At 42.0% G+C, this 25142-nt stretch overlaps 1 protein-coding gene across 1 annotated transcript; it reads left to right on the plus strand.

Moving 5' to 3' along the window:
* Positions 1–9506: 9506 nt before the first annotated feature.
* Positions 9507–10103, plus strand: LOC120529003 (tripartite motif-containing protein 16-like; the record flags this gene model as incomplete). The annotated part of the gene is made up of 1 exon (XM_039753066.1): positions 9507–10103. A coding segment is annotated over one exon (597 nt), but the record flags the coding sequence as incomplete, so codon positions are not given.
* Positions 10104–25142: the final 15039 nt, after the last annotated feature.

A 25142-nucleotide genomic window follows, 5' to 3' on the forward strand; every position in this document is an offset into this window, starting at 1 on the left:
TTTGTAATGTGACAGCCTGGCAGCCCTTAGCAGACCAAGACAGCGAGCTATTAAACTGAGGATTCATTCTACTCATACTGGTGCTCTTTATTAATCACAATGTCCATCCCATAGTAAGTTCTCTTCTCTAACTTATTAAATTTATAAGAATGTTAGGAGAAGAAAAAGCAATTGATTGATGTTAATCTGTCAAACAACTCATAACCAGTTGTGCCTTTTGTCAATGCCAGTAATTCATTTTATTATTCAGTAAAGCTCACACTTTATTTTCTTTACCTTTCTCTGTAGTTGAAGTTCCTGGCCATTCCATCAACTTAACTAAAGTCCCTCATTTTAAGAAACAGAATAATCCATCCATTTTCCAACCTGCTTACATGGTGCAGGGCTCTGAGGAAACTGGAGCCTTCTTCAGTAACCATTGGGGGCAGACAGGAAGAACACCTGGACAGGGTGCCAGTCCATCACAAGGTGAACACATTCACAAACACACACACTCAGGCCAATTTATAATTTATTATAAACACAAGGATTATAGAAGTGTGACCCTGCTTATATATTGTGTCACAATAACAGTCCACAGACATCAAAAAGGTTTGGGGCAGCCGCTTGTATTTTATGCATTGGCTTCAAATGGTCCAAAGCAAAACTGATTTAAGTTAGGTAAAATGCTGGGTTTAAAGGCTGTGACCTGAAGTGACATCATCTGGATCGTAACCAGAAGTGGTGTCATCGAGACCGAATGTGACGTCAGCCAGAGCACCGATGCCGGAATTGGCGTCTTCGGGACTGGAAGTGATATCATTCATGGTGCCGATACCTAGTGGGATTTCCCGAGTATAGTCTGCAGAGGACGGAGAGACAAAGTTAGTGCAGCTCGCCACCCCATGGTCTGGCATGGTACTACTATTATTTAAGCCATCTGGCTGCCTTCCATGCACACTTGTGTGACAATTTACATACTGTAATTGGCCCAGATGGCATCCATGTATGTTTCTGTGTGTGTCAGTGGACCCTACCAAGTACAGGCCTCCTTTTTTGTTTGCTGTCTGCTGTTTGCTGTCTTTCATGTGGTCTTCCAGTGATACTCATGACTCTGCACTCCACTAATGGCTTATTTCTCATCCTATCCACAGCCTTGTTAATCAGTCCTTATTATATAGCGCCATCCTTTCACTGACCAAACATAAGCCACTTTGCTAAGCACATAACATGAATGTGTTAATGTGCTGACCAACTCCATCATGGTGTGGTATGGAGAATGTAGTGCTGCGGATCTCAAGTTACTACAGAGGACTGCTAAGACAGCAGAGGATGGACTTCATTGGTGTGTCTCTGCACTCCATACAAGACACCTACAGCACACACAACCTCCGCAAGGTGTCCAGCATTGTGGCTGACCCCTCACAGCCAGCACATGGGCTCTTTGAGCTCCTGACGTCTACCAGATGGTACTGCAGTTTCCGAGTCAGATCATCCAGACTGTGTGACAGTTTCTTACCCCCCCTGCTGTCCGACTCCTTAATGTCTGAGCATCTGCCACTACTTGAAATTGAACTCTGAACTGTGAATTTTACACTATTTGCACATTTGAAAACTGTCTAAATCAAATGTACACATTGCATTTTATGAGTGATAAACAGTTACTACATGTTTGATATGTATTAATTGCCTGCTTATATTTCACCTTTTTAACACAGTAATGTCGCCTCTGCTGTTAAGCTGTTACTGATCCAGTTAGAACTGATCTGCTGGACGTTGTCCTACCTTTGTTGTGTCAGTTTAGTTCATACTGTCTTGTCTGTTTGCACTGCATGTTGTATTTGCACTAAGTGGTGTACATTGTCTAGTTGCACTACATGTTGTATATTTGTACGATAGTCCTAAAGACACCCAATTTCATATCAACCTATATGATGTACTGTATTTGGATGGGATGACAATAAATTATAATTTACCATTTATAATTAAAGGGAACTGTGGTACTCCAGACATCAGGGTGGGACAGGAGTGTCATTGAAATGAGGACAACGACAAGCAGAACTGTAAAGGCAACAGACCCAACGTGAATGAAAACGTGTAGAATGTGCTCATTGACTTTAAAATGAGATTCTGACCTGAATCACTACTGATGTGCAAATGTGATATTCATGTGAGTGACCACAGAGACCAATGACTTTATGAGGTCAGACAATGAAAACTGACACAATGGCTGAAGTGAAATAATGAGATATATCGAGAGAAGAGGACAACAGGGTTTGCATCAGCAGTGAAGAGCTCATCATGTGATGGCCTGTCCGATGACTGAAGGATTAAAGATTTAGACGTCAGTCACACATCAGGACACGGATTTGATCAACAAGGAATACAATCTGTGATCACAGGACAGCTATCAGAGTGTGCCTAGTTAAAGAAGAAAATGTAAGAAAGGAAGAATTAATCTCAATTCTTTATTTATCAAGTTTTTTTTTTCAACAGCACAGACCCACAAGCAGCACACTCACGTGATTCTCTCAGCTCCTTGAGTTTGTTCATTTTGCCCTTTCTCCCCTGATACCCTCCTTTCTCACTATCACCCCTCACTCCTTCTCTACTTCTTTCACTTACTTTTGACCCCCGTCAGGCTCCAAGATGATGACAGATTTAGAACTCACAGTCTCCACCTGCTGCTTAGGCCTGTAATACAGGCGGTCAACCTGGACATTAATCTGCTTGTTCATACAGACTGACGTCAGGTGACATGCAGCACATTCAGGGATTCTGAGGGAATTGTGAATTAGGGTTAGATACAAGTGTTCACAGGTATCACATGTGATTGGTACTTTAAATGTTGACAGTGATGGTGAAGTTAGTCAGCTGACTCAACTCCTTAAGTTTGGGTGACTTTGACAAGCCTGAGAACAGGAAGGAGGAGGTGCAGTTTAATGTCTGATGTGACAGCAAGTGCCTCAGTAAACACCAAACTCCATCAGTGTGCCTGATACCTGAGTGACCAGTGAGTCCTCATCTTCAGATATTCACAGACAATTTATTCAGAGGTGAAAAACCCCTTGAGTGACCAATTGAGGGGCAATAAATGTCTGGTGAGGGGACAACAGTCCAGATACCTTTATCACTCGTACACATGTCTGTCAATAGCTCTTTATACTGAGGCCTTAATAAAGCCTTTCATTTGTGCTACTCCAGCAGGTCCACGTGTTTGTCCTACTTAACGGGCGAAATGCAGAGGACACAACAGATATTAATGTCCCAGCTTTTAATATATGTACTGTAACAAGAAAAAGTAAGTGACCCATTTGGATTTCCATGGATTTGATTTCTACTAAAATGTGCTCTGATCTTCATCTAAGTCACAATTCATAGTGAAACACAATCTGACTAAACTAATAACACACAAACTGTTCTACTTTCCATATTCTGATTGAGCACATTGAGTCGTCATTAGACAGTGCAGGCAGGACAAAGTAAGTGACCCTCAGTGTTAATGACTTCTCCTAAAGCTAAATGGAGGAAGGTGTTTCAATAAGGGGGGTGTAATTATAAGCCTGGCAAATGACAATTCTGCTCTCTTCAAGTTAAATTGGTTAGTGTGAACCTCACCTCAATCCAAACAAATGTCACAGGACCTTAAAAGACTCATCGTAGAGATGCGTGAAGCTGTAAAATGCTACACAAGTACTGCTAAAGACCTGGGTGTTCATCAAATCACAATAAGATAAAGTGTCTACAAATGGAGGAAATTCAGAACTGTACAGTAGTTATTCCCTAGGAGTGGGCATGAGTTAACAATCAGTCCACCAGCACAAAAGGCAAACCTGAAAAAAAAAGTTTGCTCAGGACCACCTGAATGTTCCACATTGTTCCTTGGACAATGTTAAATGGACAAATGTGACAAAAATTGATCTTTTTGGCACAAATGCACAATGTTAGGTTTGGTGAAAGAGGGAACTGCACACCAACACCAAAAACTCATCCCAACTGCAACACAAAGTAGAAGGAAAATCGTAGATTGGGCCTGCTTTGCTAATTCATAGCCTGGACACAACACAAATATTGAGGAAACAATAAATTCAAATGTATATCAAAACATGTAAGGGAAGAAGTCCACAACCTCTATCTTAATTGAGGTTGGGTGATGCAGCAAGACAATGACCTAAAGCACACAAGAACATCAACTAAAGAATGGTTGGTAAAGAAGTTTGACCAAGTCAGAGTCCTGACCGTAACCCCTTTGAGATGCTGCAGCGTGACCTGAAGAGAGCTGTGCAACCAGAAATTCTGAGTAACTGAAACAGGTTTGTAGGGACAGATGGTCCATAAGTCATCCTAAACATTGTGCAGGTCTTATAAGCAAGAAAAGGAAATGTTTGGTGCACGTTGTGGCCGATGAAGAAGGATCAACAAGTTATTAAATAAAAATAATTAAATAATTAAAACCTGCTTGGATAGTTTTGTTAATCTGTACTGTGAATTATCACTCTTAACAAAGACATGGAAAGTCCAATAGTTGGTGTGTTATTAGTTTAGGCAGATTGTGGTTATCTAGAATTGGGACTTAGATGAAGATTAGATGATATCTTAGTAGGAATTAATGCAGAAATCCAAGGAATTCCAAAGGGTTTCCTTACCTTTCCTTGAAAATATAGTTGTAAATCAACAGTGACCCCTGCTGGTCAGAATGCTATGTGTATGTCTGAGGGGTCACTGCAACTAACAATGACACACACACCTCATTGGCTACTCAAAGATTAAATCAAACCCAAAAATAATGGAGACCCTGACAGCAGCACTCACCCTGCATTCTCCTTCCCAAATTCTGTCACATAAGGGCTTATCCCCACCCATCCTGTGAAATAAATGTTGTCACTAAACTACAAAAAGAAGAGGACCTGCGCTTGTGGAGACATCAGATGATGATTGGAGGGTACTGGTCAGTGGTCACCTGCTGTCAGATGGCATATTGTTACACTGGAGTCACAACCAAGCAAAAACCCTGGGTGGAAGGGCTCAGTGAAGGAGGTGTTGAACCTGTGCAGGAGGGTCATTGTGTGTGAGACGCTATAAAATGACAGAGAGCCAGCAGGTCAGTCCAGATACACACCTATTCTGGCCACACCATTTGATGGGGTGCTGATTACACTCTGTTTGTTATTGTGACACAAAAAGTACTGGGAATGAGAACATAAACTCCAGGACTTGTTGTTGTGCCCAAGGCAGCAGTCCAAACCCTATCCATTCCTTCTCATTCCTTTATATGTGACTCCTATCCTCAGACTTTCACCAGTACACTCCACCTCCTAGTAACAGCGAGTCCCAGTCAGCGCATCTCTGCACAGAACTTGACTCCAGCAGTCAAACCTCTCAAGATGATCAGCATATTTGGCATTTGTCCCCTCACATGTCACCTCCTTGTTCTCATCAGACAGATGGAGGTCTCTGTGTGCCGTGTTGATGTCCAGTGTTAGTGGACAGAAGTCTGAAAGTTGTGAAAATAAAACGAGTGAGAAAATCAGGGAGTCTGTAACAGGACTGGGGGGGCGGAACACAACATAGAAAATTAACAAGAACCAATCAGGAGCTGTGCAGACGAGACTCAAATGGGCTGTCGATAGTAAAGAGCTCATCTGATTGGACAGAATCCTATGGGGATTAAAAAGAAAAAACAAAAAAATGACAACAGACAACAAAGGCAAAGACAGGCAAGCCATACATTTGGAAAGAAGTCTCAGTCATCTGGAATTACGATACGCGCCATAAGATCACCGTTGAGGACAGAGTTTTATAGGACAAGTCAGTGGTGAAAATGTCTGACATTTTTAAGCTGCTACACTTACTCAATGTGTTATCAAACTGACCACAAAACTTATTTGAGTTTCTGCTATTTTCAATAATAGTCAAAATTCACTTTAATCTTTATTTTAACATTGATTATCTTTATGAATATGTATACTGTATGTTAATGGCAGTGGATTTTGAAAATTGTGTTTCTAGCACATTGGGTTTCATTCATTGGATAAAATTCACAACATAAATAATTATTACAGTATTACTTATAATATCATAATTATTAATAATAAGATTAATAATCACTTAGGCAAGCCAGGAGGAACTCTCAGGATTATGTTCTTCGATTTCTCATGTGCCTTTAACACCAGCCAGCCAGCCAGACTAGGGAGTAAGCTATCAGAAATGCAGATGGATGCTCCCTTAGTTTCGTGGATCATGGACTATCTGACGGGAAGGCCACAGTTTGTGCGGCTACAGGGATCTGTGTCTGACACTGTGCTGTGTGGCACTGGTACTCCACAAGGGACAGTTCTGTCACCATTCCTCTTCACCCTGTACACTACAGATTTTAGTTACAACACAGAGGGCTGCCATCTGCAGAAATTCTCTGATGACTGTGCAATAGTTGGTAGTATCAGACATGGAAACGAGACAGAATACAGGAAGGCAGTGGACAGGTTTGTTAACTGGTGTTAGCTGAATCAAACTAAAGAACTGGTAGTTGATTTAAGAAGATTGTGATCTCCAGCCACTCCCCTGTCTATTAAGGGTGTGGAGGTGGAGATCGTTGAGGAGTACAAGTATCTAGGGGTGCATATGAGCAATAAGCTAGACTGGTCCAGGAACTTGCTGGCCATATACAAGAAGGGTCAAAGTAGGCTGTAATTTTCCTACGCAAGCTCAGATCTTTTAGTGTCAGCAACCCTATGTTGCGGTTGTTTTATAACAGTGTGGTTGCCAGTGCTGGGGGAGCAGCATGAAAGTGGCAGACATCACGAGACTAAACCAACTAATTCAGAAGGCTTCCTCTGTGGTAGGAGAGAAACCGGACAGCTTGGAAACTGTGGCAGATCAGAGAATGTTGTCTAGGCTTTGGTCTATTATTGAAAATGCTATTCAGCCACTTCATGGTGTTGTGGTTGGACAGAGGAATGTTTTCAGCAGTAGACTGACCAGCATCAAGTGCTCCACTGAACGTCATAGGAAATCCCTCCTCCCCACAGCCATCAGACTCTAGAACTCCTTTTCCGGTCGCTCACCAACACTTTAAGTTATTACCCTTTTTCTTTCTTGGACATCCAGGTACATTTTTTCAAGTACTTGAAATGTGCAACATACTATCTGTTCTTGTGCAATAAATTATCTGCTCTTCACATGAGAATAACCTTATTTGTTCTCAGAATGTGGAATATTAACTTAAGGTGCAACACTCTGTACTTTAGTTTGATACTTACATTTATTATACTTTATTTATATTTACATGATTACTTTAGACTTGGTCTTAGTTTAACATGTCCCTTGTCTGTTGTTAAGTTGTAACATAAGTAACTTCCTTCAGGATTAATAAAATTTTTCTGATTCTGATTCTGATTATTGGCAAACAGGCAAAACAGAAAAACACACAGTATGGAGAAACTAGAAAATAAAAAGTGAAGCAAAAGTGCAAAGTAAAATGTGCTAAAATAAAGAAGATAAACAACAATGCATTTCTTGTACAGCTCAAGGAATGGCTCAGTGGGCTTTAACTGGCCTTGTTTCTTCACTAAGAAGACGAGGGAAAAAATGGATGTAGGACTTGGCGTAGTTGGCAGGATTTCATTTCATGTTTTGTGTTTTTAACTTTCTGTGAATTCAGTTGACTCTTAAGGTTGATTGATTCAGTACCAACAGACTGCTTTGGTACATCACAGTCCTGACTCTCTCGTTCCCACAATACAGCTGTCACAGGACCCCATCACTTTCAGTTCATCAGTCACACAACATTCACACCACATGTTCTTTTGGCTACACTTTCATATCATAAGCCTGGACTGAGATATTAAAGAGAAATGATTTCTATTGTGATGATCCATTAAATCAAAGTACAGACTCACATTGTAAAAACTCCTCTCTGCTCTGAGGGTCAGGATGGTGTAGGGTGAAAACTGGAGCTTCACGACCAGAAAATAAAAAGAAAAAAGAAGAATGGAAACTGTGAAGATGATATCGTGTAATGGTAGTAAAATTATTAAAACACATTTTGCAAATGAACTGCATGAAAATAAAACAAAAAATGATTTGCAGATAAAATTCAAAACAAATTTATGCAATGACAGTGGATAAAGACTTGCCATCTTTGTGAAATTAAAAATAAATAATAAATTAAATTATATTTTATTGCATGTTAATGCAGTTTTTGCTATTATTATTATTATTATTATTATTATTATTATTATTATTTTGAAAGCCTCAGTCTCACTAGCGATCGATAGAGATCAGTAATCTTCTTGTTACAGTGCTTTCTGATATGCTGATAAGTTAGCTTTGTTGATTTGACCTCGATTCCCTGCACATGCGTGAGTAGTGAAGAGCAAACAGCTTCTAAAATGGCATGTGGGGAGACACCAAAGTGAATGTTCAAAGCAAAACTTTTATCATGCTATTGCTGAATTGGATTCTGACTTTGATGCAAGTGATCTGGAGATGGAGATCGAAAACGATCTGATCGCGGTGCTGAATACATTCATGTAGCTGATTCACCAATGGCAACGTTCGCCTGGGAGGACAGACACTTATGAAGACAGCAAGTACAAACCATACTGCGTCTCACAAAGACAGCCAGCCCACCGTGCATTCCTGCTGGTCGTCGAATCACCCCCCGTGCAGCTACTGCTGCTGCAAGCTACAAAACAGACATCGACATCTGGCACAACAGGCAAAACAGGCAGCAACAGATGTTTAATGTTGATGTATTTCTGAAACTATTGCTTTGTGTGCTTTTCAGAAAACTGAGTATTTTGGAAAAAATATTAGCCCTCAAAGAGTTGCTACTGAACATATGACTGCTTATGCTGCTCCCTGATAAAAGAAAATGTTTCTGCTGGTATCTTTTCATATAAATAAGAAAACAAATGTAGAAATGTTAATTTGCTGTTGCTCGGAAAGTGCCTGATATAATGTTGTGATCGTGGCTCTGGACTCTGAGGGTGACTTGTTTTTCTATAACAAAATCGGTAAAACGTTAATGTCCTGGCAGTGGCAAATAGCTTGGGTTTTATATTTGATTTGATTACATTAATGAGATTTACAAGAAATATTTTAACTGCTACTATGTAAAGGGAATACAGCTGTTAAAAAAGTACCTTATTTGTTTAAAGAGTTTGCAAACCAAATACACACAATACACTACTTTTTAGTTCATTATTGAATTTTGCGCATAAAAATGTGATTGTTGTGATTGTCTGCGATTAATAGCGATTAAAAATTTTAATCATTGCCCAGCACTATTATGTGTATTACTCACTAGAAATGTAGTATAAATATATTTAAATTACTCACTATAAATATATACATTAATATATATATTACTCCTTACTCTGCCAGTTGCTTGCCTTTCACTTTGTGTTCCGTTGTCTTTTTATGATTTAATTTTAATTCCCACAGATGAGATCTTTACTATTAGTGTCTGGTCAGAGCAGCTCCTGATTGGTTCTTGTTATTTGTCTGTGTTGTGCTCCGCCCCCTGTCCCGTTACACACTCCCAGATTTCCTCACTCGTTTTCTTTTCTCTCCTTTCAGACTTCTGTCCCCTCACACTGGATATCAACACGGCACACAGAAAACTCCGTCTATCTGAAAGGAACAAGAAGGTGACACGTGAGGGGACAGAGAATGAATATCCTGATCATCCTGACAGATTTGACCGCTATTCCCAAGTTCTGTGCAGAGAGGCTCTGACTGGGACTCGCTGTTTCTGGGAGGTGGAGTGCAGTGGAGACTTCATGAAGATTGGAGTCGCATATAAAGGACTGGGCAGGAAAGGAGAGGGCAGGGAGTGCATCTTTGGAAACACTGACAAGTCCTGGAGTTTGCAGAGTTTTAATTCCCAGTACTCTGTGGGTCACAATAACAAGCAGACTGTAATCAGCACCCCCTCCAGCCCCAGAATAGGTGTGTATCTGGACTGGCCTGCTGGCTCTCTGTCATTTTATAGCGTCTCACACACAATGACCCTCCTGCACAGGTTCAACACCTCCTTCACTGAGCCCCTCTATCCAGGGTTTTGGCTTGATCTTCACTGTGGTTTAACAATCAGCCATCTGACACCATGTGACCACTGACCAGTACCTTCCACCAGTCACTTGATGTCCCCACAAGCGCAGGTCATCTTTAGGTTTGTAGTTTAAGGTCAAAACAACTTTTACAGGATGGATGGGTGGGCAGCACCTCTGTGACTGTATTTGGGGATGAGAATGTAAGTCAAGTGCGGCTGTCACGGTCTCCATTATTATTCGATCTGAGTAGCCAATCAGGTGTTTGTATCATAGTGAAGTACAGTGAGTCCTCACACCTACAAATACCAGTCTGACCAGCAGGGGTCACTGTTTTTTCACAACCACATGTCCTTCAGACTGACACCCAAACAACTGCTGTGGCCACTGAGTGTCAATGAATGTCACCTGTTAGTCAGTCTATATAGCGCCTTTCAGTTGTGCTGCTCCAGCTGGACCACATGCCTGTCTATGTATCAAGAGCAACATTCCAGTCACTATTTAAGAGCACAGAGTGACAGAAGTGGCAGGAGTGCTGGCCTCTGAACAGACATTGTCTGCCCCTCTATTAGTTATTCAGGTGGTCTGTCACCTCTGAATGAATTCACTGTGAATGTCTAAAGACGAGATGAGACATTAAACTGCACCTCCTCCTTGTTGTTTCCACTGTCACCCAACCTCAAGGAGATGAGTCAGCTGTCTGACTTCACCTTCACTATTGGTGTTCAAAGTGACAATCAGATTTGACACCTGTGACACTTTTATCTTTCCACTGACTCAGATTCCCAGGATTAATTTACAATTCCTTCAGGACCCCTCAAGGAGCAGCATGTCAACTGACATCAGTCTGTGTGAAGAAGCCAATGAAGAGCCCAGGCTGACAGCCCCTCCACTGTATATTACAGGCCTCACCAGCAGATGGCGACTATGACTTCTAAATCTGTAATCTTCATGGAGCCTGAGGGGTTAAAAGGAAGAGGAGAAGATGAAAAAAGAGTGAGGGGTGAGGATGATAGAGAAGAGCATCAGAGTGATAAAGGGTGTAATGAGTGACCTGAGACAGAGTGAGTCAGACGAGTGTGTCACTTGTGTGTTTGTGAGTTTTGCTCCTCCCTCTGATTTTCTCCTCTTTGACTTCCCACATGCTGATGGCCATCCTGTGGTCACAGATTGTATTCCTCGTTGATCAAATCCGTATCTCGATGTGTGACTGACGTCTGATTCTTTAAGCACTCGCTCATCAGACAGGTTGTCTGACATTGCTTCAGTCCCCACTGTATGACCTCATAAAGCCACTGGTCTGTCTGGTCACTCAGGTCCTCATCACTGCTGCACACCAGCAGTCGTTCAAAATCTACAGGCTGACAGCAGTGTTGTCCTGTCGTCTGGATGTTTTTGTTGGTTGAGCTCGTCTTCTGCTGACCTAGGGGGCTGACCTTTTACAGCTCATGATTAATGAAATGGAAATGTCAGTCAGCAATGTGGGCAGGTGGTCACATACAGGGCATAATGCCATTTAAAAGTCAATAGCACACTGGACACATCGTCAGTCACTGATTATTGACTCCATGTCAGCTCCTGTGGCCCTCATCATGTGCTGTCAACTCAGACAAACACCAAGTGTGAGCCGACCCACCAAATGTCGTGCTCAGGAATCCTCGCAGTTCCACACCGATCAGTGGATGCAGCTCCACAAACAAGTTGACCTCCTCTACAAAGTCAACGATGCTCATGGGTGCACACTAAGGGACAAGCTTAGGGAACTCCATTCGCTTTATAGCAACTGACAAGAACGACTGTCCACAGTCATTCCCCACCTCCACTATAGGAATCGACATTTTCAGTGGCTGCGAGATGGCATGCCAGCTATCCTGCACCTGTTTCCTGATCTCCTCTCTCATACTCATTCCCAGCCACTGCACTCTCACAGCTGCCACATTGGATACTCGGGGCAGCTGTGGCATCGACAAGATCATGGACGGTCTCATCTCTGTTGATAAAGCTTGCGGGCGAAGTCATCCACCTGCGCCTCCAATTGCTCTAGGCACAGTGTTAGGTCTCCCTCACTGGTCTTGCGATGCTCCGGAGTGGAGATGCACAAAATATTCTGCAGGCTCAAGGCTTCCTTGAGTGGGGCTCTGACAGTGACGTGAATATCCATTAATGGTGCACTAAGCTCAAGCTCCTCACCCTCCACAGAGATGACTTCTGTGTAAGTGAAAGTGATATTGGAACTTAAATTAATCCTGGCTCCAACCCGGCTTGCCAAAATTTGTAGTAGTCTGAAAAAGACCCAGCTAAGATTCACACCGCCTAGTGATTTTTTATTTTTTTTCGGTGGGGACCCCAGGAATGCACTCAGTCTTGGCCCGACTCACGCACACTCCCTTACAAAGTCAAAGAAGCAAACGACAATAAAACAGAAATTGAAGAATGTATTAAACAACAATGAATGAAATCTAACTACACAAACTAAAACCATCCCACCCCAGTTCTCTTTCCAGTGAATACACGATAAACATGAACTCAGAAACAACAACCAACTAACAAAATCTACACACAATGAAGTCCATAACAAAATCCATATGAAACAGCAACCAATATAGTGGAATGATGAAGAATGGATAATCCAGAGATCAGCTTCTGCAAGTGAATGTAAAGAACAGTCCTACTTGATGATGAAGAGTGATGGGATCTGGAGCACTCCTTCTCTGAAGGTCGCAGAACAATCCAATTCAGTCCTTGTGCAGCAGGCACACACCAGACAGTCCATACACACAAACAGGAGATCATCTAGGACAAGAACAAAATCCACAGGCAAGGAACGGGAAGACAAAACAGACGGGTAACTCCAGACACAACACGGCCTCCTCTCTCTCTATAACTGGCCTCCTTGTCCCCAGCAGCCCATGGACCTTTGGCAGGTGTCCAATCAGAGCCACTGCAGGGAAGGCTGGGAAATGAAGTTTTTACTCCCCGGTAGCACTGCTACACCACAGTGTTTCAAAAGGAAAGGAATTATTCAGAGGCACAATCAAGCCCGGAAAAGAAATCATCAATCTGTGTGATAGAGTTGATAACAGTGTCTATCGTTTATTGGAGAAATAATCGCTGTGTGTGTTTCCTTAAGAGGCACTAGCTCTTCGGAAATATGTTCTTTTGAAATTGTGGCATTTTAAGTAATCGAAAAATATAGAGATATGATATTAAAAGGTAGGCGGCACGGTGGCGCAGTGGTAGCGCTGCTGCCTCGCAGTAAGGAGACCCAAGTTCGCTTCCCGGGTCCTCCCTGCGTGGAGTTTGCATGTCTCCCCGTGTCTGTGTGGGTTTCCTCCCCCAGTCCAAAGACATGCAGGTTAGGTGGATTGGTGATTCTAAATTGGCCCTAATGTGTGCTTGGTGTTTGTGTGTGTCCTGTGGTGGATTGGCACCCTGCCTGGGATTGGTTCCTGCCTTGTGCCCTGGGATTGGCTCCAGCAGACCCCATGACCCTGTGTTCGGATTCAGTGGGTTGGAAAATGGATGGATATTAAAAGGCGATATCCCTCCCATGGTGATATGGCAGAAAAAGAATCACATAAGAGAAAAAGTATAACTTAGCTTTCTTTACTGACGATTTATGCAGCATTACAGATGGAGGAAGCCATAGCATGACAATACCAAGGTGGGAACTTGATGTATACAGTGTGCAAAAAGGATTTTCGGGATGAATGACGATATCACCCATTCAGCCGTCGGCTTCAACGTACCTTGGCAGCAGTCCAAGCCTTATACACTGTCTGCTCCACGTGCAGGCTCTCTCTGGTCTCCAAACAAGGAAAGGAAAGGACCCCATCTCCAAAAATACAGGAATAGCACAATGCCTACTTGCAGTTGTCTCATTCTCCAAACTGCTAGACTAGTGGGTTCTAAATGTAGCCCAGCTCCTGTGTGCCATATTTGGCGTGCACGTGTGAATGAATCCATAAAACAATTTGCACAGAGCATAGTGACATTAAACTTACATTCATGTTACAGTGTGCTATAAGAATCATTGGCTCGTTTAGCAACAGACATAAAGGTGTGCAGATTTTAGTAAACTTTATTGAGGAGATATTATGTCCTTGGAGTGATCATTTAAACACATACAGTACCTCTCGAACCCAATCTTATTCATTTTTGAATCTGAACGCATACCTGTAGAGGAACTTCAGACAGCTTTCCAAAGATTGTATAGGCTGGAAAGTGTGATCTTAAAAGATTGTGACAGTTCTGTATGACTAAAACAAAGAAAGGTTACCTCATAACATACTTTTAAACAGGGCCCAAAATATCAAAAATAAATACAAACGGTTATTAGCTAACAGAAAAGATGGCTGATATGATCCATGTGCCGGCAAGACAACCTGCAGCTGTTAAACCTTATTTTGAAATTGTATGAGAATCCGAAAGACAAAGGAGGAGATTTTCGAGCCACAGAACATAACTATTAATTCTGATTTATCAATTCAGATAGAATTAAGTCATACACACATGTTCTAAACATTATTAATTAAAGTATACAGGGGATTTTAGACACATTATCTCCTAATATCAGTTCAAGTGTAGTCAGTTGCGCCGTATTTCACTGAGATGGCAAAATAATCTTTATTCACAAAAGAGCATCTTAACTGTTTTGATTCTGTTAGGTTTTTAAAAGATGTGTCTCAGATGCTACAAAGTAATAAAGAAATAATTACATATTTGTCTCTCTGATTTTAGTAACCATTGTATTAAAACATGCACGGTGTGGGAAGGATTAAAATTAACACCAAACGGAGTCAGTTAGTCGATTTCTCATACTGGGGCAATCGCTGTTTTGCAGAGAGTGGGCCTTACTTGCTCAGTAAAGAAGACTTGAGGGGTGGCGACATTCTACAAAGGGCTAATGAACTGTATAAGCAATTGGGAATTTTAAAAAGAGAAGAAAATATCAGATGTGAAAAATTTTGAATGTCTTTTAGAAGTTTCTATAAAGGTTCTATACTTCACGACAGGTCCAACACCACCACACTCTAAAGTGAATTTTCTTTTATTACACAGACAGCATTATTTTCTCATATTGGACATGAAATAGTTTATCGGAGATATTTATTATTGTGATATCTGTTACGCAGCTCATTCTCACAAACAGAGCCATGCGTTGTGTGAATACACACCGGGCCTGCCTTGATGCTTCTTGTGTTGAAGTCAATGATGAGAGAATCTGATGTCCTACATACAAATATCTTCTGTCAAACAACGGCGTGCCTGGAGAAACTCAGAACTAGGCCGGTCTGTGAGATAAGAGAATATTGTAACAGATGCCAATGTTGCACAAGGCCGAGCCACAGCTGCAGATGAAAGACATGTCTGCCTTACAAAGAGGCAGATGTGCCCCCAATAACCACTTATGTTGTATGCAACTGTTATAAAAGAGTGCTGTATCCAAAAAAAAAAAACATATTTTATGATTCTGAATGTCAGCAAGATTCAGGCATACGTGAACCAAATTATTATTATGCTTTACATAAGGATGGTAAAAAGAACGGGGAATGTGCTGGAAATGATTGTGTAGAGACAATTATATCAATGTTTAGCGATAGGACGTTTAAAAATGACACATTTATTGCACGTAATGCAAAATCCTGTGACTGTTATTTTGTAATCAATAAATTGAAAAAAAAATGAAAATCAAATTGTGAACCCTCGGTGGAAAAATTGTTGCTAATTGTGAAAGGTTTAAAAATCAGATTCATCGACCCTTTGAACTTTTTACCATCTACAAGGTCTGTGTTTACGACCATAAACAGAGGACTGGCAGTCAACTTGTCCTTGGGTGGTTTATCTGAAGGGAATACGTCCAGAAAATGGACTTGTGTCAGCGGCCCCACTGCAAGAATGGTCCTGAGTTCCTCAGTGTCCAGTGGCTGCATATCTGAACTTGTCTACAGCTTAACTGTAGTCGTTAATAACTTGACAAGACCTGTTAATTTCAATGATGTTGTCAATCCTATTCACTGTATCTTGCAGCAGTTCAGCAAATCTTATTTCAGTCCAGATGGTTACCTGTTTTGATGAGTGAATCGTGTCCTGTTGATTCCATATCAGGGCTTCGGCTGAATACAAAAAGTGAATCCCCTTTAGCAAACTCTTCACAATCGACTAACAATGCCTTGTCTTTCATCCTGTTGTTGGCGGTTTCCACCAGTTGAAAATATTCTCTGACACAGTGGCCATTAGCAAAATCAGGTGGCAGAAATTGAGATAAAGAGTCATGCAATGGATGTTGTTATGTTTAAAGTTAAGGGGTTGTGTGTAAAGTTGCTGCTGAAGGCCGCGTTGTCAACAAATCCCAATACAACCAGTTCTGTCAGCTGTCCCAGAAACAGGTTTTCCTTGTTGCAGACACGACTACCAGTAGGTATGCTGAACACCTTCATTTGAACTCTGCCAATTGGGGATTTGACATTGCTGGTCATCAATGCCTCAGCGTGGCCCAGTCTGACTCCAAGGTTCACCTGAACTCTTTTTACAAACAATGATGCTGATAATATGTTGACCTTAAATTGCTCCTCAGGCAAAAGGCATCCTCATCTTACCAGCTTTATTTTTACACCAACCCCATTAATCAATAACTTCTCTTGAAAGAACAGATCTGCATGGCTATGGCCCAACAAATCAAGTCCACGGCTTCTGGATGATTAAGCAGCCCTTTTTCTGAATCCCAAATTTAGTCCAAACAGAGCAGTGACTGTAGTGATGACCGAGTGTGTCTTTATAGAGCAACCCTGTTGAGAATTGTGTCTTCAATATGGGTGACAGTTATTGGTGTGACTGATCAATCTGTCCCCGACGGTGATGTCCACCTGACTGAGCAGAGAAGCAATCGGGTACAAGGGCTACACATTCATCTGTGGCACTTGTTGAGGTCCAGGTATTGATCATTTCCAACAATAGAAAACTCAAGTATTGCACTTTCTGACAAAGCTGTGAGAGGTGGCACTTTGACATAATAACTTTATTCAGTGTTACTTTGTGTTGCTGCAAGCTGAAATATGTCCAGTTTGGATTTTGCACATTCATCTGACCCCCAGTGTACCAAAGCCATGTTTAGAATATGTCACCTGAATTTTGCTTAGTTGGAGTTCTTCTCTTTGCTGACTTTCTTTTTCTTTTGGCAGAGTGTCAACCTTTTTTTCTTCTTTGATCTCTTCCTGGGTGGTGCAGGTGGTCCCAGCAGTGCTAGATGTGGTTGCTGTGCGTCTTTTTCTTATAACACCTCTCTTTATAACAATCATGCCTGAACTTTCTTACTGGGGTGTCACAACTTTATTCTTTGCAGAGCCTGGCACGTGACTCATCACATCATTGGCGATGATTTTCACATCAGACATCACATGATGCTTAGCAATTTCTTGCTTTTCTGAAGAGAGCTTTTAAACTCCCACCAATACCTCCCCCGTACTGAACAGGCGGACCATGAAACCCTGATAGACCACTGGCAGCTTGTTTCTTGTAATAACCTTCACTGGTGTGTGGGTCTCTATAGTTTTTTGTTACAATCATGTTTAAAAAATGATAGATCTTGCTGGCTGTTACCTTGCTGTACTGAAATGGAACTGGTTTATTCTGATCTGCTTTTATTTCAATTTCTAAAATATTGAAGCTTTGCATGGAGAGGGGTATGTAGTGTGGCTTTATGAAAAATATGGTGACATGTGAACCGTCTTCACCTTTTATCTTTGTACATTTCAGCAACGGCGCATGCACATCTCCAACAAGCTGCATATACGCACATAGTGGAAAACCACCCGTGATATCGGTTGACTTTTAGACGGTGTCTCTGGATCAAACCCCAGAATGTAAGCCAGTTTCCCCTTCATATGGAGCAAAATGTTTTTATCACCAATGAGGCGAACAGCCCTACTGGCAGGATTGTATCTAAGCATTGACTTAGGCGATGATGGCTTGGTATTAATGACACGATTCATTTCCAGCAACAATGCTTCTATATTCCTGAAACAGCCTTTGTCTTGAGTAACAGTGTAACTTGTGCTTCCTGGGTGATGGAACTGAACGTTTTTGGGTAAGTCAGTTCCACCAATACCACTTCCCAGTCTCTGGACAGTTCAATTGTCTTGGCTAGCTGAACACTGAATGATGCTGTTGTGTTCCTGGGAAAAGTCTGGGTTGATGAATTACTCATCAGTGTTATGTACTGTAAAATCTACTTCTGACTTTAGACATTTTGTTGCTTTCTCATCTCTGTGATAAGAAAGAGTCAAAGATATCATAAAGATTTTGGGTAGCCACGCATATATTGTTTTTCCCGGCTGCAAAAGTTTATTTAAAGTAGCATGGTGAATATAGAAAAGAGTCCAGAACAGAGCTGATTGCATGGAGACAAGATGGCGGATTCAAATGATAAAATGGGAAATTACGTCATCGACGCCGAAACCAGAAGAGGTGTCTTCATGACCGGAAGTGACATCATTGTCGGCGCCAGAACCAAGTAGGATTTCCCGAGGTCTGCAAGAGACTGAGAGAGACAGTTAGCACACTCCGCCACCCCCTGGTCTGGTGTATAATTGCCATTTTGTAGCTGTTTCCCATGTGCACGTGTGTGACAACTCCTTATGTGTTTCACTTCTGAAGCCTACTATGCTGGCCTTTAAATCACTGTTCGTGATAAAATGTACAATATTGTTCTGTTTTAGTAGTTTTTGTATCAATGTGTTATAAATTGCTCTGCCTTGGTTTGTCTGTAGTTTCTTAGGACTGCCACTTCATCTAAAGATCAAACTAACACCCCAAGAAATTTCGTTCCCAGTCTTGGCCTTTAATGGCACAACCCAAGCATATTTTGAAAGCACCATCGATACATGAGGATAAATTTATAGCCATCATTGAAATTTGAGTAATAAGACATCTCTACCAAATCTGCTGGCCACTGGTCATCGACCATTGAAACAATTGTTCTGTTTCTCCTGAACCTCAGCCCTGCTCGTTTGTGCCCACTGTAGGTATGTCATCCACTCATCTATTCTAACACATTTTTTTACTTGACATTTTCTCCACGATTTGATACATTTCTCAAGAGGCTGTTAACGCCCCCTAAACTGCAAGGCTCCTTAGGGGTGTAATAGATTCTCTCTAAAGACTTCTTGTCCATCCTCTCTCTGGGTCTGTCACTCATGGTCTCTGTACTGTCTGTGCAGACACACACTGTGGTCACCTAGGACTAGGATGTCTGCTCCGCCCCATAGGTGACTTACCTTGCTTCCTTACAGGTTCAAAGTCGTCTTCATCTTCCAAAGCTGGCCGCGCCTTTTCAGACTACAACTAAAATGGCCGCTCCTCTCAGACTACAACCAAGATGGCTGCCCACTTCCATTCAGATGACATTCAAAGTGCCAGCTGCCTATCAAACCACACACAGCAGGTACAGTTGAGAGGATAGAACTTCCAATAAGTACGCTACATCACAGGGGTACAGGAAATGTAAAGGGTGTGGGACTTACACCTGTCAAATTTTTGAGTAATAATGGTGCCATTTTATAATACTCAAATATAAAAAAAATATAAATATTCATTCATTCAGGACTTGCTTTTAAATGTTATTATCAAAGTTCTGGTCTTTCAGGAGGTTAGATGGATCAGTTGTTGGCTAGTTATCAAGTGTCTAGAGCCTACACTCTCATAGCGACATGGATTTGAACTCAGATTGGCAGCACTCACTTACAGCTCCTCTGTGTGTGTGTGTGTGTGTGTGTGTGAGACGCTGCTCTAAACTGATACAAGCCCACTTTAGTTTTCTTACTGATTTTATGACGAGACCCTTACAACACCTAAAGCTTTCCCTTTCACGCAGGTCATTACTTTCAGTTACAGTAACACCAATACCTCGAATTCATTCACTGGCCTAATTTGAATTACCGAGTTACAGCCAGTAGTTCTCAGAATCAGATTAGGTGAACCTATGGCTTGGTTTATGATCACTTCAGGTGGATGAACTTTCAGTGCACTTTGACCTTCTTTCTCCTGATACTTTTCTCTCTCTTGGCCTTTTCCCCTTGTGGCTGTGAATGTGTACTGCAGGTCACAGTCTTTGAGGTTTTACACACACTGGTCCTGTTTTGCTGGCAGTAAAAATTACAACTACTGGTAATCTCTGATCACTTGATTTCCTTCTTTAGTTATTCTATTGAGATACTTTCTCTATTGCCACTCTTCTCTTACCGTCTGCTACCACATTAGTTTAAGGATTAAAAGGGATCCTTTGAGGCAATAAGGTTTCTTCTATGGGGCAGAAGCTAATCCTGGCAGAGAGCGGGCAGCGATCAGTTCTCTGTGCATATAAAGACTTATAAAGGAGGAAGTGAGTATTTTGTCGTAGTTTTCATGGGCTCACATAAGTCCAGTCTTGATAAATGGTGCAAAGTCTTATCCACTAAGTTTGTTAGAGTTTAAATTTTGTTTTTTCATTCACTCACCTAATGATGAGCAGTGTCACCCTGAAATATCACTGGGTATCGTTTGTCTGTGTTTGGTCAGTCTGATAAGATGAGACCTGAAACTGAGTGTCAAGGAGAGACCCAGTGAGGAGAACTGACAGTAATGTGAAGCTAAGGGTCAGCAAAAGAGGGGCTGGCAGCAGCAGATAAAGCAAAATGTGCCAAACCACTTAATGCCAGTCTGTCCTAAAAGTGGATGTCTGTCTTCAGAGCCATCTAAGGAACTTAATTATGTAAATGAATCCAAATCAAATGATAGACAATCACCTGACAACAACAATAAACCCAGAATTAGAGTCAGATTACCAAAGTAGTGAACCGATTCATATTAACTTGAAAAATATAAGGCCACTTCATTCAATATACACTTCATTGCTGTTTAAGATGTTGTTGCTAAACACATGTTCACCTCTGAACTGAGCTGCTTTAACATTATTCTGAGGACACAGCAAAATCCGTGTCCAGGTACTGAGGCCTTGCATAGGCAATCTGACCCGATTTCTTTAGTTGAACATGTAAGTGCCTTTTGTCTTAACTTAGTATACTATACAATGTGTAGTTTGACTCTCTGTGCTATCTTTGATGATTTGACCTTGATTCTTTGTGAATTCATGAGTAGCGAAGAGCAAACAACATCTAAAATGACATCGACATCTGACAAGAGAGTAAAGTGAATGCGTAAAGTAAAACATACTGCGTGGACGACGACGTTTTGCGTATTACCACTGAGTCAGACTTTCGCTTTCGATCTCGATCTCCTGATCCTTTATATGTCTTATATACGCCCAGGAGGACGTGAGGAGGGCTTGTGCCTCCTCCAGACCGCGAGGGGGCGTCCGTCCTGGTTCTATTGGGAGCCACGGGTCGAGGGCATGGAAGCCCTACCCTGTAGGGGCCCGTGGTTACCGCCAGGCGGCGCCCCGATGCCGGTTCATCCGTGTGGCCCTCGGGCGGGATGGAGCCCGGCGGGGCGCTTAGAGGACGGAGGAGGCGTGTGCCTCCTCCAGACCGAGTGGGGCGTCCGTCCTGGTTGACAGGGGCCTCGGGTACAGGGCTTGGAAGCCCAGCCCTGTAGGGACCCGTGGCCACCGCCAGGCGGCGCCCCAGTGCCTGTTTATTCCGGGAGCCCGGCACTTCCGCCACACCAGGAAGTGCCGGGAAGACGACGGGAGACACGGACGGCTTCGGGTGCGCAGCGGCACTTCCGCCACACAGGGGTGTGGCCACCGTTAAGTGCCGGGAAGCAGCTGGAGCCCATCCGGCTCCCCATAAAAGGGGCCGCCTCCCTCCAGTCAGCGGTGGAAGTCGGGAGGCAGAAGGACTGAGCTGGAGAGAGAGGACGGGAGGCGGCCAGGACAAAGGCAAAGAGACTGTGGGCCCTGGACTTTGGGGAAATCAGTGCAAGAGGCACTGGGGTTCGTGAGTGCACGTGACATTTATATGATTGTAAATAGTGTAAATAAACGGTGTGTGGGTGCAAAAACGATGTCCGTCTGTGTGTGTCCGGGCCAGCGTTCACAATATCAAAATCAAAGTGAGGTACCGGCATCAGCTGATTGCACCCCAGGTGATTGTGTTGCTGATATGTCTACAGTACAGCCACTCACAATGACAAGAGGGACAAACCAGATTGCATTGCACTGCGAGGGCCACTACTGCCCACCTGAAGCGTGAAGGCAGCTGACCTGCCACACATCCAAGAATTGACATTCAAAGTGTCCTTACTGCTCTGCTAAATGAGATGATCTCTGTGCTTTGTTACTTATTTAATTAACATGAGAGTATGTACATCACAATCTCTGAATTAAATTTATTGAAAGTATCTTCAACCTAACTCTGAAATACAATAGAGGTTGGTTAACGTGGGACTATAGCGCATCTCTTAAAAAGGCCTGAGATCAGCCCAAACGCCAACACAAATTCTTTAAAAACACACAAACAAGACAAAGGCCAGCAGGCAGCTGAAGACACTTGTGCTGTGTGTGGCGATTGTCTCATTCATGTGGTCAAACCGGGGGTGTTGAACGATGTGGTGGGTGACACAGTATGGTGACTTACTACGCTTACACCAGGCAGCTGTAGCTTCATCTTAATAAGATGTCAGAGTGTGAGATATTTCTACAAAAATGGTCTCTGGTCTGCAGGCTGTAGTTTGCCCACCACTGCCTTAGATACTCAAAATAAAGAAACTGATTAGAGCCCAAAGAAACTCGGCTCAGTGTAACGAGAACCCTCAGCTCACTCCACTGCTCATGGATATACCGGGTGTCTCATCCTGGGCTGTTTCACGTCTCACACCCAATCTCACCAGGACAGGCTCCATCTCCCTACTCTCTAAACTTATAAAATCAGGTATAAGAGATGGATGAATAGATATTGTTTTTAACTTGACATTTATAAATCACTTAACTCCTGTTATTCATGTTGTTTGCTTTAAACAGTAAGCCCCACTCACTTTGTTTTCTTCTCTTTCTTTCTCCAACTCAACCATTTTATGATTTTTATGTCCAGTGTGGTATTGTGAGAATTTTAATAGTTATGACGTTTAAATTTTATTTCTTAAAATAATTAAACACATTTAGTAAAATGTATTCTGTAATGTAAAGGCGTTTCCAAGTAGCCTGTGGCATATGAGACAGGATGCAGGCGGAATGCTTTAGGCTGTCAGCAGGAAACCACATTTTGTTTGCTGAATGAAGACGGAAGCTGCCATCAACGTCTGTGCTGACAAAGTAAGGAACTGAAAATGGCAAAGCACACGCGCTATGCTGGCAATCAGTGATCTGTTTGTAGGACAAATGTGTGTGTTTCTCCTGACCAAGCTACATTATAATCTGCTGAGGCTTCTTTTGCCCTGTGTCCGGCTAGCAACTGAAAGCTGCCATTGATGATAAGAAACTTTGCATGAAATAAGTAATCGAATTTTCTAACATTTTCTTGTGTATAAAAGACCTGAATTAGCAGAAATGCTGTGTGCATCTTGTTACAGAGTCCTGTAATCGGAGTGCTCCCTCATCAAAGAGAATAAATGGTATGTGATATAATCTTTCTCCTCCCTGCTTTGTCTTAGAGGTTCTGGGTCACCCAGGGGGTGATGGTCATTACTACCAAACCAGTCTCCACACATTGTGCAGATACTCAAATCATCAGTTTTACAAAATATCTCCAGACTTTTCTGATGTTTCTCACAGAGTTTCTCCTTCAGATTTCTATCAGGATCAGTCAGCTTGTGGTGCTTCAGGGCCTCTCATTTATGTGAGGTGGAATGCCCAAATGGGACTGGGTACTCTAATGGTCTGGAATCCCTACAGATTTTATTTTTTCTTCAGCCGTCTGGAGTTTTTTTGTTTCTTCTGTCACCCCTGGCCATTGAACCTTACTCTTATTCGATGTTAATTAATGTTGATTTATTTTGTTTTCTTATTGTGTCTTTTATTTTTCTGTTCTTTATTATGTAAAGCACTTTGAGCTACTGTTTGTATGAAAATGTGCTATAGAAATAAATGTTGTTGTTGTTGTTGTTGTTGTTGTTGTCTCCTTCATAGTGAGGCTGCAGATGAGTCTGACAGTAAAAGGCCATGCAGGTTTGACAGGACTTCACCGCTCTGAACTTCTTCCCAGTGCAAACGTCACACTCCACATCTCCAGGGCCAGCATATTTCTAAAATGGAGGAGGAAGAGAACTGGTTGCCGTCTTCTTTAATTTCTTGATGACTTCATTCAGCAGAGTGTTTCTGTTCAGCTCAGGCCTTGTGGTGAAGGTGTGTCTGCACTGAGGACAGCTGCACTCTTGGCTGTGATCCCAGCAGTCTGTGAGGCACATCAAACAGAAACTTTGACCACAGGGGAAGGTAACGGGGTCAATCTGGGTGTCCAGACACACCAAGCAGGTGAACTCGTCCTGTGATACAAACAGCTGGGCTTCAGCCATCGTCAGTCTGAGGAGAGGCAGGCAGAGAGAATCAGTCAGACAAACAAGCAAGTGACTTGTGAAGAAACCAAAGTGAAAGTTCTACTTTACACTAACCACTACTTTGACTAAAATGGCCACCAATTCTTCATACTTAACTCAATATGCATGTTCTGTATATTAAAATGAAGGGCAGACATTTCTTTTTCTCATATTTACATCTGGATAAGAAATTGTTTTGTATATAAATGACAGTACAGTAACCCTCCTCTTGTGTTAGCTTTCTGTTATCATCTCTTATGTTAACGGGTCGGTTTTGACCCATGTATTAAATCAGCTATAAAATACACTAAAAACAACAAGCTATCATCCACTTTGTTTCTCATCTCTTGGTTACCTTGTTAGGCTTCCTTAGCCATAAAAATGTTGGTTTTAATACTTTTGGTGTGGGCCTCTGGGCCTTTTTTTGTCAGTATACCCCTTGATTTCAATTTAAAAAAAATGGTAAAATGAACCTCAAAAGGTTGTTGTGTTACCTGACTAATACTAAGGGGTATAGAACACATCTCTTAAATAAATTTGTTTTATTTATTTTTTCATTTTAATATTAATAACTAAAGTGACATCTATGGTGTTACAGGTCAATTTCAACCCATAGATATTTACATCAAGAAAAGGCAAAAA

The sequence above is a fragment of the Polypterus senegalus genome, chromosome 4 (assembly GCF_016835505.1).
Source record: "Polypterus senegalus isolate Bchr_013 chromosome 4, ASM1683550v1, whole genome shotgun sequence".
NCBI classification, from domain to species: Eukaryota; Metazoa; Chordata; class Cladistia; order Polypteriformes; family Polypteridae; genus Polypterus; species Polypterus senegalus.